The 14,629-nt window shown below is 36.8% G+C and overlaps 1 protein-coding gene across 3 annotated transcripts; it reads left to right on the plus strand.

The window, feature by feature from the left end:
- The first annotated feature begins 2,941 nt into the window (after positions 1 to 2,941).
- On the plus strand, positions 2,942 to 11,069 carry LOC132626394 (CBL-interacting serine/threonine-protein kinase 3-like). Of its 3 annotated transcripts, none has more exons than XM_060341250.1 (15): positions 2,942 to 3,102; positions 4,457 to 4,635; positions 4,844 to 4,906; positions 5,761 to 5,832; positions 6,040 to 6,147; positions 6,413 to 6,493; positions 7,609 to 7,662; positions 8,147 to 8,272; positions 8,363 to 8,452; positions 8,556 to 8,678; positions 9,029 to 9,136; positions 9,254 to 9,367; positions 9,481 to 9,537; positions 9,616 to 9,690; positions 10,717 to 11,069. In XM_060341250.1, the coding sequence occupies exons 2-15, from the start codon at positions 4,465 to 4,467 to the stop codon at positions 10,789 to 10,791; spliced, it is 1,317 nt and encodes a 438-aa protein (XP_060197233.1). In that variant the 5' UTR covers positions 2,942 to 3,102; positions 4,457 to 4,464; the 3' UTR covers positions 10,792 to 11,069. The 3 variants fall into 3 exon arrangements, with proteins under 3 accessions (XP_060197233.1, XP_060197234.1, XP_060197235.1); XM_060341251.1 differs by lacking the exon at positions 2,942 to 3,102 and adding an exon at positions 3,299 to 3,499; XM_060341252.1 differs by lacking the exon at positions 2,942 to 3,102 and having other exon boundaries at positions 4,411 to 4,635; positions 8,147 to 8,452.
- The last annotated feature ends 3,560 nt before the right edge of the window (positions 11,070 to 14,629 follow it).

Consider the following 14,629-nt stretch of genomic DNA (forward strand, 5'->3'; position numbering starts at 1 on the left):
TAAAAATAAAAAATAAGTACCTAGGCAGCTGCATGAGCTCTGGCCTTGAAGAGACAATCTGCAGACACGACACTCATCTTTTCTCAGTCTCTATCTGAGGCCAATGTCCTCAAGTAATTGGCAACTCCCACCAGCAAAGACAGAAGATTGCACTCCTGAGGAACGAATAAAGTGGCCTGCCTGATAGATGATGGTTTGCGAACGGGAGCCGAAAAAGTATTAACCATGCCTCTTTTGCGAGCCTCCCAAGGATTATCTGAACTCCTGACAGTGTTCGGGCCCTAAGAGGGACGGTTCGTCTTTGCGGAGCCAGCATAGGAGTTGCCCGGGAAGAAGAAGGAACAGACTAGCCAGGCGCCAATCCCGGAGTGTTGGCCCCAACACGGACGGAATAAACAAGGGACGACAGGGAGAGTCGAGTATCAAAGCAAGCTCTATTTCCTTGTAAAGGGCATCATTGGAAATTTCTTGGGGGGCTTTCCCCTACGGATGAGCTCTTGGGTCGAGTCGGCCACATCCTCGCTCACATCAGCCTCTAAGTTAATCGCCTCTTAAGGATTTGTCGACGTCACCAAGGTCAAACTCCGATTGACTCGACCCGAGGCACTCTACCTGGTTCTCTTTGCCGGAGGGGTCGGACAGGCTGACGTCCTCTTAGTTCGGACCGGGGATACCCTTTCTTGACCCCATCCAAGCACGGATGTGGCTTGCAAGAAATGTTGTATATCCATCGCAAGATCTTCAAACACATCCGCCACGGGACGAACTGCGGACCCCTTGGGCAGACCATAATTTTTTCCCTTCCAGTTATTTTTGGTGGAAATTTCCTTCCACATTCTAAGAGCAAGAGAAGAGGAATCCAATATCTTTTGGACCCATCTAGTCAGGTCCCCCACCCGCTCCGGTCTCCATTCCACGGCTGCAAAAATATGATGAATAGAAAAAAGTTAAAAAATGAGTTTAGAAGTATGATGACCGAAAAAGGTACAAATAGGAAGTTAAGACTCATGATTTGGGATCCATCGTTCGGGAATAAGAGTCTCTGGCGGTTTGACTAGATCCGCGATCGAGAAGATGGCATACCTCTCCGTCCATCTCGGATCGGAGTCATCATCAATACTCGTGACCAAAGCATTCTGGCCGCACCGAGACAGTCGGAAGATCCTGTCGGGGAGTAAAGGTGGATGAGGTGAGAAAGCATGAAATCCTCTTTTACTTGGGAGGAGATCGGAGGCACGCCACGGTCCTTCAAACAGCTGGCCAGACCTGGGCAAAACATATCTCATACCGTTTGCAAAATTCCAGGATGACCGGCTCGATCGTATCACTCACCTTAAGTGAGAAAGGGTAGGTGTAGACAAAAGAGTAGCCCGGCCTGTGAGAGGTGATGTCCTCTCTCTCGCCAGGATAAAAACTTTGATGCCTTTCCACCCGCAATCTTCTTTGACCTGGCCAAGACTGCCGTTGAGGATAGAGGATCGGAATAAGCTCGTCGGCCAGTCCCTGTCATTGTTAGGGGCAGTGGAAGTAGAGCTCTTGGCAAGGTCTCTATCGCTTGTCCACTCCCTGGGGATAAACGATTTAGCCTGTTGACTGGCAGCGCTAGTAGATGGGGCTTTCTTCTTCGACGTCTTGCTTAGTGGCGGTTGCCGACCTCCAATTTAAATCGAGTGAATTGAGACGTCTGAATCGCTATGGACCGTATTTGAGCCCGTGCGGTGGCACTTCCGATGATGGAAGAGTCAGAAGACATGTTGGAAATTGGTTCTAATAGAGAAGACACCGGAGAAGGTTTTTAGATGGAAGGATTGAGAATGAACAACAGATCAGTAGAGAGCTTTTTTGGGGTAGGAAGAGAGAACTCAAGGGTGGATCTATTTTGAAAAGTGATAAAATTTGAAATAAGAAGCGTAGCCTTATTGGCAGAATGAGAAGGGGAAATAACCCTTTACGCGCGTCAATTACGCTTCGGTAGAAGTGAAGCTTTTCATCATTGCGGAACCCACGTGGGCGATGGCATCTGACGAGCATGACAGAGCATTAAATAAGGGGAAAAGGCGTGCTGAGAATGTGAACCGTCAAGTAAAGAGCACATAAATTGAGAAATGACTCGGCTACGAAGATAAGATAAGACCAAACAACGGGACTCTTCCACTTCCTGGACTCATGCCATGAAGGCCCTGAGAAATAGGGGACTATCTGTATTGGGAGAAATACGCTCCCGGGGTTAGGCTGCATGACCGGATGATCAGAGAGGTCGAAGGTGCTATACAGCTGGCCTCCACCCCTACCAACTTAGGTCACATCTACAGACCTCGATTAGTGTGCCACAGTAAGGAAGCACGTTACGCCATAGTCATGTCACATCACCCGAACGTTAGGGTTGAAAAGCCTTGTTTTAGCTTATATAAGATAGCTTAGGGCAGAAGGAAGAGGCAGATTCATTCATCCTCTTGCTCTCACCATTTGTAACCCCATTATTATTTTCTCTAAGGAATATACACAGAATCATCACTTTCTTATCATTTTAGCTACTTGAATCTTATCATATTATCTTGGTTGCTTGCTGAACTCTATCACGGTCTAAACTACTCCGGACCAAGCTCATAAAAAGAGTTCTCGGGATTGGATACGTCTCACTTGTCTTTAAACCCTGTAAAAACAAATCTCTAACTAATTTTTTTGGTTAAATCTGATTTCATTGCAAAATACAGGGGAAAATTTATAGAGCACTTTATTTACTAGGGGCGTGAAAACATAGATTTTGGATTGTAATGACATAATTTCAATGGAGTGTCCACACATTCGATTTGGTAAATAAATAATTGTGTCTTTGTATCGTGTATGCACAACCATACAACGTAAGCTTTCTTTTTACTAAAAAAATAATGATAATCATTTTAAAAATCATTTATATATACTTGTGGCTGTGATACAAAAAACTACTCTTTTGGAAATTCCTTTGAAAACGGTTTGATTTAGTGGAGGGAGAAAAACCATTTCATAATTGTACCAAAACAAATAATAATAGAAAAACCATTTCATAAGCTGAATTTCAAGATTTGATTGCTCTGTTTGAAATTTGCTCTATCAACTCAAAGTGTGTGTTTTCTTTTTCTCCTTTTTCTTCCCTTTTTTTTTTTTTGCCTTGTTAAGTTTGTTTGATAAAAATAGGTGTGTTGTGTTTTGTTGTGTTGATATTAATGAAGTATCCATGTGTGGAATTTGCTAATTTTTTTCAATGGAATGGTTGATTGGAAATTTCAGTTAAGTAAGTTTGAGATTTTTCTACTTTTTGAAGTTTTCAAGAAAGCTTATGTTTATCTGCATTTAATGTACACCAACTTTAGAAAGTGGTCTTTTTCTTTTTTCTTTCTTGTGGGGTTTTTGCTATTAGTTAGTGGGACTTCAAACTTGACTCTGTTGGAGTTCGCTTTCTGGATAACTATCAAGAAAATTTCAACTTATAGCTGCTTTTGAGTGCAAATTCTGAAATTGGGTAACTTGGATTTTGTATTGATCTTGGATTTGAAGTTTATTTTCTTGTCTTGTTGAAGGGAAGAAAAGTGCTGGTTTTATTTTTTTATGCATCAGAATTTGTGACAATCTTGAAGATTCTTTCCTTTTTCCCCCTTTCTGTTTTTCATTTTTGGTTGAAGATACTCTAAAAAGTTGAGGTTATTATGTTGTGAAGCAGAAAAGCAGAGGTGGAGCCAGAATTTTTAGTTTATGGGTTTTGAATCACAATTCTTTTTGCTTACTCAGTTCTTGATATATTATTTATACATATCGAATGAATCTTTCAACACAAATATAGGATTTGAGCTAAAAATACTGAATTTTACCGAATCCGTAACTAAAGGGTAGCTTAAATTCTATCTGGATTATGCTATGCTCTGTAGCTGATTATAAGCTAAAAAGTTAGAGGTGATTGGATATCTCTCTCTCTCACACACACACATAAATGTCCTTTGACCATTGATTGCCCAATAATTCTTTGTTTTTTTATCAGTCTCCGTGGAATTCTTTAGTAATTTCCAAGAAATATGTATTATATATGACTTAGTTTAATCAACTGGTGTTGTCATCTTGATTCTCCTTTAAAAAATTAGGGAAATAAATAAACAAAGATTTGGATATGATAAACTCTTGATTGCCATTAACCCCTATATTCAACCCCCCCACCCCTCTTCTTTTTATTTTCTTTGATGTTGAGAAGGATTATTTTGAGACCAAAATTCTTCACAAATTACATTAGTTCCCAACTTGCAATAAGGGACTTCTTTTTAAATGAATTGAATATTGGAAGGATCTTTGTTTTACTTTGCAAGTCTGTGAATGTAAGTAGTAGAGTCATTTGTGTATATAGTAATTTTCTATCAGCTATGTGTATGAATAATGTGAGGGGTAAATTATAACTGCACTTTCTACTTTCTACTGAATCGTGCTGGTGTAGTCTCGATAATGAATCGGACAAAAATCAAGCGTAGAGTTGGTAAATATGAAGTTGGAAGGACAATCGGTGAGGGAACGTTCGCGAAAGTCAAGTTTGCAAGGAATTCGGAGACAGGAGATAGTGTGGCAATCAAGATTCTCGATAAAGATAAGGTGCTTAAGCACAAAATGGCTGAACAGGTAACGTTTTAAAGAACTATTGCCTTTTCCGTTGTCCTTCGTTAGTGCAAGGCAATCTAATTTTGATTGCAATATGTTATTTGGATAAATGTCTCTTCAAAACGTTAAAAGTCTTGCCTTGTTGCATGTCTACTCTTGTATGGTTTATTTAGTTTCTTGTGTGAGTTTCTGATCTGATATTGTTTAACTCTCGCGCATAATTTGACAGATAAAGCGGGAAATAGCTACAATGAAGTTAATCAGACATCCCCATGTTGTACAGTTATACGAGGTTAGTCCTTTCTTGACGTCTTCTATGTGTCATTGTGTTGTGCCGGTATGTGTGCTTAGTTTATACCAGTTTATGAAGGAAATACATCTGAATCATGTATCTGAATTTGATTGTGCACAATGTGTGTCAAGTTGGTGTTTCTTTCCATCTCAAAAATCATGTTTTCAGAAAGCACCGTTAATCTAGGCCATATCAGTCTTTGCAAGAGAGACCTTAATTTCACGAAATGTGAGAAACAGCAACAAAATATACTTTTAGGCGTCATGTGGAGAGTTGATAGCTTGGTGACAAAACATTGTGTGGGGAGTTGTTAGCTCGGTAATTAGATGATCTTAGAGACTAGTGCAATCAGGAGTTAGTAATTTGGAAGTCCAAGCGGGCAAAAATCATGTGGTCTCATATAGTTTGTTTATACGGACAAAACATTCTCATGAAGATATCAGGGTTTGTTTTTAAGTTTTTGGTTGTATATTGCTCTGTGTATTAAATTAGAGTCCACTTTGCATATTCCTAAAATTTACCTTTGTTTAGATCTTGTTTCTCCTACCATGTTTCTTCACTTAAATTGGAATTATTCATCGACATTTGACATAACAAACTAGCTCAGAGTTAAGTGGAACGTAGTTCTTGAGTTGCATACCACAAATAGTTATCTTCTGTAATTCTGCTTTCTCAATGAGGCTCTGATTCAAGTGGTTGGTGGTTCCGCTCATGAATGGCATAATCTGAGGTTGAGCCCCAAGAAAATTAATGTGATGACTGATTTAAAAAAATATCAAATCTTAGATTCGCCTTTGGGAGCTTCCAGAGCAGTTAATATTGTTCAATCATGTCCCACTTTCATTTTCCTGCAGGTTATGGGAAGCAAGACAAAGATATTCATTGTTTTGGAGTTTGTTACAGGTGGAGAGTTATTTGATAAAATTGTAAGGTCCATTCTTCCTTTTCTTCTAACATATGCATTAGGAAAGAAAACAGAGAATGCTCCCCTTCCCCCCAAAACAAAAAAAAAAAGTTAACTTGTCTCTTGCCGATTCCGGTTTTGATTTTTATCTAATTTTGAGCAACTATTCAAACCTATTTGGTGCTTACAATTTTTTTGATAATTTTGACTCTGATTAATTGGCGTAAAGGTAAATCATGGACGAATGCACGAAGAAGAGGCAAGGAAGTATTTTCAGCAGCTTATTCATACTGTTGATTATTGCCATAGTAGGGGAGTCTATCACAGAGATCTAAAGGTGAGCATTTTTATCTTGCAGCACTTAACAAGTTAATTTCTAATCTTTTTTCTCCAAAGCTCCTGTCCTTATTTCTGTTACATCTATCCTACCATTTTTTGCTGATTTAACTTATACACTGACAATGCAAACAATTTTTTAGGTTGTCAAATTAAAATTATAATGGATAGTTAGTTATCTGTTTGTGGTCACTTTAACATTATGATTGTAAAAAAAAATTCACACTTTCAATGCATAGAAATTAAACTCCTTTTTTCCTGTGCAGCCTGAGAATTTACTGTTGGATGCTTCTGGGGACCTCAAGGTTTCTGATTTTGGGTTGAGTGCTCTATCCCAGCAAGTCAGGGTAAACTATTTCCTATACTTTCCATTTCTCTTCAACTTTTGAAATGAAATCTTTAACTCCTCCTCTACTTTGTGTTTATCAATTTAATAACGTAGCGGAAGCACAATTATTTGAGGCCTTACTGACCTTGTTAACGGAACCTATAAATCCTTACAACCCATTGATCCTGAAGTTTATCATTGTCTCAAACTGGAAAAAACTTACCCCCACCTGCTGTTTCCAGTAATCCAATAAACACATGACATGCATCTTTCAATCCACCTGTATCACTAACCATTGTTAATTAATATGTATATTCACCTCATTTACCACTAACTATAGTAATTAATGTAGTTTGGTGTAAACACCAGTTGTGGCTAAGTTTTTTTCTTGTCATACCTGCACCCCACAATAAATTGCCTAGTGAAGCCCGGTATCAGCCAAATCAGGTTAGACAACTTTCGTAAACGTGGTTAATTTTAAGTTAGTACTTATGAACTCTGCAGCCTAGTACCTAACTATTGCCCACGGTGTTATAAATGTCGCCCTTCAGAAGCAATTACTAAAAAACCTCCTTCCAGAATGCAATTACTATCAATTAATCATTTGCGTCAGCTTATGTGCCACCCAAACATGTGATTTCAATTACTTTCTTGCACCTACAACTTTGAAGCCCGTGAATTTGGTGATATCCGCCCGATTATAGTTGAGAGAATAAATCACTATCAGGTTGATAACGACTAAAATCTATTTGACCTGCCATTCTAAAATCTATTTGTACTATTTTCCTGTTAAAATAACTTGTCTAAACAGTTCTCGAGGTCATTTTGGTTGAACTTCATGGAAGAAAAAATAGCTATTACATTGGCAATGATTGACGGATGACTAGTTGCTTGACTCAATTACCTTTAACGTCAATGTTAATGGACTATCTTTTTACCCTTTCATTTTGGAAAAGAGAAGTCAATAATAATTGTACACCTGCAGTCATTTCGTTCTCCTCATGTTAAGTCTGTTAATCTGTTTATCTTTAAAATTAAGCTTCAACTTGCAGTTCTAATGGAATATATTGCTTCCACCACATTCTGCCTAGATTCATCTTTCTAGTCGTTCTTATTTTTAGTTGTATTTTCCAGGATGATGGCTTACTGCATACCACCTGCGGAACTCCAAACTATGTTGCACCTGAGGTATAACAAAACTGGTTTGCTAACTTTCTCTTTGTGTTCATTTACACCTATTTGATTTTGCTGGAACAGAACTAGCTAGCAGCAGATAGGCATTCAGTTAGCTTGAAAATGGACTCGTAGTTAGAAATCAGATGCTCCTCAAATGACTATCTTTAGAGCGTCCAGTCTCTCTCTTCAACTCTTTAAAACGAGCTACAACACTTCTCTTATCATAGGAGTCTTAGTAGTTCATCTATCCGATTCAAATGTAACCTCACTTTCTCTCCTTGCTACAACATGCCCAAAAACAAAAAAGTTTGACATACTAAAGAGCGAAGACGGAAATCTTCAATGACCTACTACAGAACATATATGAGCTTTACGTGGATGATCTGGTAGTCTTTTCAAAAGAATAACCTACCACATCCAAAATTTACTCAAGATCTTCGAAAGGTTAATAAAACATCAATTAAATGTTAGCCTGAAAATTGGACTGCTTTATTAGGTACTCAATGACCGAGGATATGATGGGGCAACGGCAGACCTCTGGTCATGCGGAGTCATACTCTTTGTACTACTTGCAGGTTACTTGCCTTTTGATGACTCCAATCTTATGAACCTGTATAACAAAGTGAGCATTTTTCTTCACCATTTAATACCATTCAGTCTTTTTGTGTTTATCTGTTGGCTAGTTTCACTATATCTATCTTGGTATATACAGATCTCTGCTGCTGAATTTACGTGCCCACCTTGGATATCTTTTGGCGCCATGAAGTTAATTACTCGCATCTTGGATCCAAATCCTACGACAGTATGCATACTAGATATTTTAACACAACCCTTTGATTTATAGCTTGTGACTACGTTGAAATTTTCCACTTTCTTCTTATTCATGAGATATATGTTATATGCAGCGCATTATCGTTGCCGAAATTTTAGAGGATGAGTGGTTTAAGAAAGATTATAAACCACCTGTGTTTGATGAGATAGAAGATGCAAACCTGGATGACGTTGAAGCTGTGTTCAAGGACTCCGAAGTGAGCATACTGAACATATGGAATGCAATAAATTTATGGGATTTTTTCATTTTTCATCCGTTGGTTGAAATGAATTATGGGCGCTAGCCAAATATACAAAACATATACTTTGGTTATGTATATAATATGTATATTTTTGTTGTTATATGTATATATTTGTATATTATATTTATACAATTGTATATTATATGTATATTTATATTTAATATACAGAACATATACATTTTCTAGCTATTAACTTCTAGGGCGGCCCAAACATGTAATTATCCCATTATATCAGCTTTAAAGGAAAAAGTGATTGTAGTATGAAATTTATCTCACATGCTACTCCTTCCTTGGTGTTACAACAGGAATATCATGTAACAGAGAGAAGAGAAGAGAAGCCAACTTCCATGAACGCATTCGAGTTGATTTCTATGTCACAAGGACTTAACCTCGGCAATCTCTTCGACGAACAGGTCATACACTTCGTTTTCTTTTAAATGCTTTTCCACTTTTCAGGAAACATTGATGATGTTTTGTATTATTTTTTATTCTTCCTATGTTGACAAATGTGTTGATTCTGTTTTTCTCAGGGATTCAAGAGAGAAACAAGGTTCACATCTAAATGCCCGGCCAATGAGATAATCAGTAAGATTGAAGAAGCTGCTAAGCCTCTTGGTTTCGATGTTTCCAAAAAGAACTACAAGGTAGTGATGAAATTCATTGATTCATTTAATTGTCATGTAGATTCCTGTAATAAGTTTAATGATCTATATGTAATGATTATAATGGACGAAACTGTTCTCGTGTTTATCCTCAGATGAGGCTCCAAAATCTGAAGGCGGGAAGAAAAGGGAACCTTAATGTTGCCACTGAGGTATCTAAATGTGAATACTAGTTGATCTTTTGAAATGTTTCTTATTTTATTCTGAACACTGTTTGACCTTCAAATTAGGTGTTTCAAGTTGCCCCGTCTCTTCATATGGTTGAGGTGCGAAAGGCAAAAGGAGACACTTTGGAATTCCACAAGGTACAGTAATCAGCTATATTGCCAAAATATTATCAATCGGCGTTAAGACTCGAATAATAACAAGTAACTCCAGGAGGAACAAAAACTTGAGGTTTAAACTGGTAAAATAAACATAAAGACTTAAGAGTTGTATGCATGTTTAAAGATAGAATCCCTGGAAATGATTGAGACATGGTTATTTCTTTTCCAACAAATGATTACATATTGGCTGATGTAAAGTTCTACTACACTTACAAGCACCCGGTTTAATGTCACAGGAGGGTGAAATATATGTACCATCCCTTGGCTTTAGTTCCCATGCCAAAATGGATAACCTTACTGTTGTATGATTTGGCCTGCAAGATAAAACTTGTATGCCTATCGATTACTAGAAACCATTGGAAAATCAGAGGGATAGAATCACAATGTCAAACAATTTGTGAAAGAATTCATAGATGTAGTTACTAAAAGATCAAAATATGCACCAATATTTTTGCGGTGTATCATGATCTTAATCTAGCATCTCCACCTTATTGAATTCCGCGTCCTATTAGTTTCTTCATTGCATGAGGGCTACGTGAGTTTGCAAAGTATTGACGGTCCAAACCAGATAAAAAGGAGGAGGCTTGTAGTAGGTTGACGGTCCACATAAATGTAGTTTAAATATAATGAAATCTAAGGATCTTAGTTGGGTGGAAAGATACACAGTATTCATATAGCCGATTTCAATGAACTGAGGATTAACGCGTAGTATTGATTAATCTATTAATTAGTTTCTTCGTAGCATACCCTTTGCTATCGTCCTCCCTCTTTTAGCAAATGATCAGTCCATTGCTATTACTGTACTACTAAAATAATAGGAATTAGCGACGGACAAATTCTAGTGTTAAACAGAAAAATCCGGTGCCTAAAAATTTGTTAGCTACAAGCAATTTTGCGACAAAATTTGTTGCTAATTCCAATTTTTCTTTTTGTAGTATACCGCTATAAGATTGGTTCATTTTGCCTTTTGTTAACCACTTTCTTGTACATCTTTTCTTTATGCAGTTCTACAAGAATCTTTCAACCTGCCTAGATAAGGTTGTATGGAAAACTGAACAGGACATGGAAGAGAAAAAATGAAGAGCAATAGAATTTGCATTTTTAAAAAGCTCTGTTGCTACCAATTGTAAGAACTGTTGTGGTTCTTTCTTTCTTCTTATTGTTTTTCCCTTTTTTTTTTTTTTTTTTTTTTTTTGAGGCCATCTTTTCTGGCTTCAAAAGATGTTTTACCAATTGTTTTATTAGAGGTAGGTGTTGGACAGATAATAGAGTTTGCTCCAATTAAAATTAAGCTTGTATGATGTGTATCGCTTTTGACAATTGTGATTGCAATTGTATACTGTATATAGGATTCTTCAGACTTTTTTTTTTTTTTGGTTTCTTTTTGAAAAATCATTACATTTTATTTCTACTCTACGTAGAAACAATTGGTCCCAACCCTGTGCCAACCTTGGTCACTACCCAGTGTAATCCCACAATAGTGGGGTCTGGGGAGGGTAAGATGTACGCAGCCTTACCCCTACCTGGGTAGGGAGGCTGTTTCCGATTGACCCTCGGCAACCCTCCTCCTTTATCCGGGCTTGGGACCGGCAATGTGAGCGAGCTCACACAGGCGGAGTTAAACCCTGTGCCAACCTGATTAGTTTAAAAAAAAAAAAAAAAAAAGGATGAAGGGCAATTTGTTACACTAAGGTCCTGCTATGCATGGGATGGGACCTGGGGAAGGATTATACCAAATTTAGGTCTGTTGTAACTTGTATAGTTGTATGCTAACATAACCTTGCATTTCTACATAAGCCTGATAATACACGAAAAATTAGACCAACTTTTTGGGTAATTTTTTTATTCTGAAGACCTGATCATTAGTTCCTGTAGGTGAAAGAGAAACTTTAAACAAGGTAGCAATTTCTTTCTTTTTTGAGATCTTTACACAAAGAGCTGGTTGAGTTTATTGTTTTATTTCCTAGCTAGTATACAAAGAATGTACATGAATTATACACAGCTATACACATATAATACATGAATTATACAGCCGTTCCATTATTTTTAATTTAAGCGGTCGAATGTGCGGCAATTTAGCTTAATTCTTCTTCTTCCTTCCTCCCTTTTTCCTTATACATTAGGATTTTCTGGAAAGACAGGTTTCATGTTATTCTCAATGATATCTTCTCTTCTTTATCTGAGGTTTCTATTTGGGAAATAACTTCATTCAAGTCCGGCGCCTAAATGACACTTTTTTAACCAATTTTTTCAATAAAGATCTTGGGCTACACGATAAACCAACACGGGTTTATCATGTAGCCCTACACGATTTACTCTTTTTTTAAAGACACCCCCATCTGTTTCCGTCTTTATTTAAAAAAAAATTATATAAGGCAGATCGTGTACCCATACACGATTTGCCTTAAGTTATTTTTTTCCATTTTTTCCTGATTTATCGTGCTTATTTTGGTTTTTCTTTTTCATTTGTTGACACATTTGATTGAAAAATATTTTAACTCAAACAAAGTCATACAATAATTAAAAATTTGTGAAATAATATGTGAACATGCAAAAGACACAAAAATATAAGTGAAATAAATGTCAAACATTATCTAAATAATAAATGTTAAATTAAATACGTAATTAAACACCACAAGACGTATTATATATTTCTTACAATAAAGACAACACCATATTCGTAGTTCGCATGAGGTAGCGATTCTTTTTATGACCTGTTTTCTTGCACGTACTACACTTTCTAGCCATGCGAGCAGGAGCTATATCCATTTCATTCCTCCTTCCAGTTGTACTCCGTGCTCCTGAAGTTCGCTCGTATTCAGTGTTTGCAATTAAATTGAAGGGAGAAGGTGGTCAATATGCCTCATCACCCAAGGGTGAAACATTTCCACTGTATGTTTGTTTGTAAAACTTGCAACTGTAGTACTTGCTAACACAGGTCTTTGTCTGAATGCCACGGATATTACAAAATTTAATAGCATGTGAACATGGCATATGGTAGTTTCTCTACTTTCCACACAAACACTTTTTCCCTTCAACAGAGACTTTATGGATATTTATGCCTTTACCTTCGTGTGAAAATGTCATAATCTCATAACAGGTAATCCACGAGCTTTCTTGAATAAACTGTTGTAAGACTCAAAGACATTCGTTGTCATAGCCCCCCCACCTATGACCTTCGTCCTTAATCAATGTCCATTTCTCCTCCGGAAGATTTTTTAACCATAGATGCGCTAGAGGTGTCAACGATTTGATTTGTTCCATCCTCATTTTGTACTTCTTTTTTAGGTGCTCTGTACCCGCCAACCACATTAGGTTCTCAAATGTCACTGTCGAGGAACTATTTTATTAAAGTTGTTTTTCAAATGCTGAACACAAAAGCTATGGTGTGTGAATGGTGGTTGTAACCAATCATGTGTTTGGACATATTGGAAAAGGCTCAAATATGCCATCGAACTATCGGAAATGGTTCATTTATGCCACTCGTCAATATAGTTTGGCTCATTTATGTCATCGCTATTACCAAAATGGCTCATCCATGTCATTTTTCATTAACGCCGGTTTTATAATACCATATATGACACTTGGCCTCCAATTAGACGTCCACGTCGTTTGTGTCGGGTTTTAGTTTAATTTAGGATTTAATTTGTGCTGGTTTAATTTCTAATTGGAGGCCAAGTGTCATATCTGGAATTGTAAAATCACCGTTAATGAAAAATGACATGGATGAGCCATTTGGCAACAACGATGGCATAAATGAGCCAAACTATTGACGAGTGGCATAAATGAGCTATTTCTGATAGTTCGATGACATCTTTAAGCCTTTTTCGTTTTTAAAATTGGAGACGGAAATAAACGTGAGCACCGTCAATATTTGGATAAATTGTGTAGGATTACGTGATAAACCTGTTTTGGTTTATTGTGTAGCTTAGGACCCCTTTTGGAATTTTTGGTTGAAACAAGTGCCCGTTAGGCGCCGCACTCAACTTCATTCAATAGTATATGGCAAGTTTTTTTTGGGCAGTCAACATTGTGCTTTTCTGCCAACCAAAAATATGTATGTGTGCGTGTGTGAAAGAGAGAGGAGACCACAAGTTTAAATATACACTTCAATATATATTTTTCTCATTTTTCGTTTGCCTTTTTGAATTCAAAAAGTCCTTAAACAAATTTATTTATAGCAAAAAAGAACTAAAGGATATTTAACAACATTCAAAGGTGGCTTGAAACAAATGTTAGAATGGTAATGCAAAAGGTTTTTAACAAAGAGTAGACTGACAAAAGAACTGGACAGCTTGAACTACTATCTCTGAATAGGCGTTGAATAGATTTTCTTTCTAGTAGAAAGTTTGGTAGATACTGAAGCTTGAAGCGAGATGTCCAAACTGTTTTTTTTTTTTTTAAAGAATTCTAATCTATAGCTCAATTAAATGGTTTTAGAATATATATGCATAAATATAAGTAATGATATACATTATTAAAAAAATAATATAGGATATACGTGCATCAAGGCCCTTTTCACTGTGTTTGGAATCATACCAAAGTCCCAATAAATATTTCATTCAGGTGCAAATGCTTGCATGATTCATTCTTGTACGAGCAATTTCATTGCATCAGCTAATCTTTGGTCCTTCTTAAATCGATATTCACTTATTTTAAATAAATTTGATCATTTTCTTGTATAAATCTATCGAGAAAATGACAAAAATAGTCCCTTTATCTTTAGTTGTGGATTCAAAATTGTTCCTTAGTATAACTAAGTAGTTTTTGTCCTTTAAGTTTGTCAAAAGTATCTTTTGTCTTCGTTAAATATTCACTAAATTCTGATTGTTAAGTTTAATCAGTATTTCAAAAATTAACTAGCAAGCTAATAATTTTCGTCAAAATTTCAGAAACTACAACATAAAAAGCTACACCA

The sequence above is a fragment of the Lycium barbarum genome, chromosome 2 (genome assembly GCF_019175385.1).
Source record: "Lycium barbarum isolate Lr01 chromosome 2, ASM1917538v2, whole genome shotgun sequence".
Classification (NCBI taxonomy): domain Eukaryota; kingdom Viridiplantae; phylum Streptophyta; class Magnoliopsida; order Solanales; family Solanaceae; genus Lycium; species Lycium barbarum.

What these genes read in the sequence shown, in the direction of transcription:
- LOC132626394 (XM_060341252.1), top strand. Translation starts at nt 4,465, where the DNA reads ATGAATCGGACAAAAATCAAGCGTAGAGTTGGTAAATATGAAGTTGGA. An exon ending in ATGTTGTACAGTTATACGAG is followed by an intron (nt 4,907 to 5,760) that starts GTTAGTCCTTTC and finishes ATTTTCCTGCAG; the next exon opens with GTTATGGGAAGCAAGACAAA. An exon ending in CAAACTATGTTGCACCTGAG is followed by an intron (nt 7,663 to 8,146) that starts GTATAACAAAAC and finishes CTGCTTTATTAG; the next exon opens with GTACTCAATGACCGAGGATA.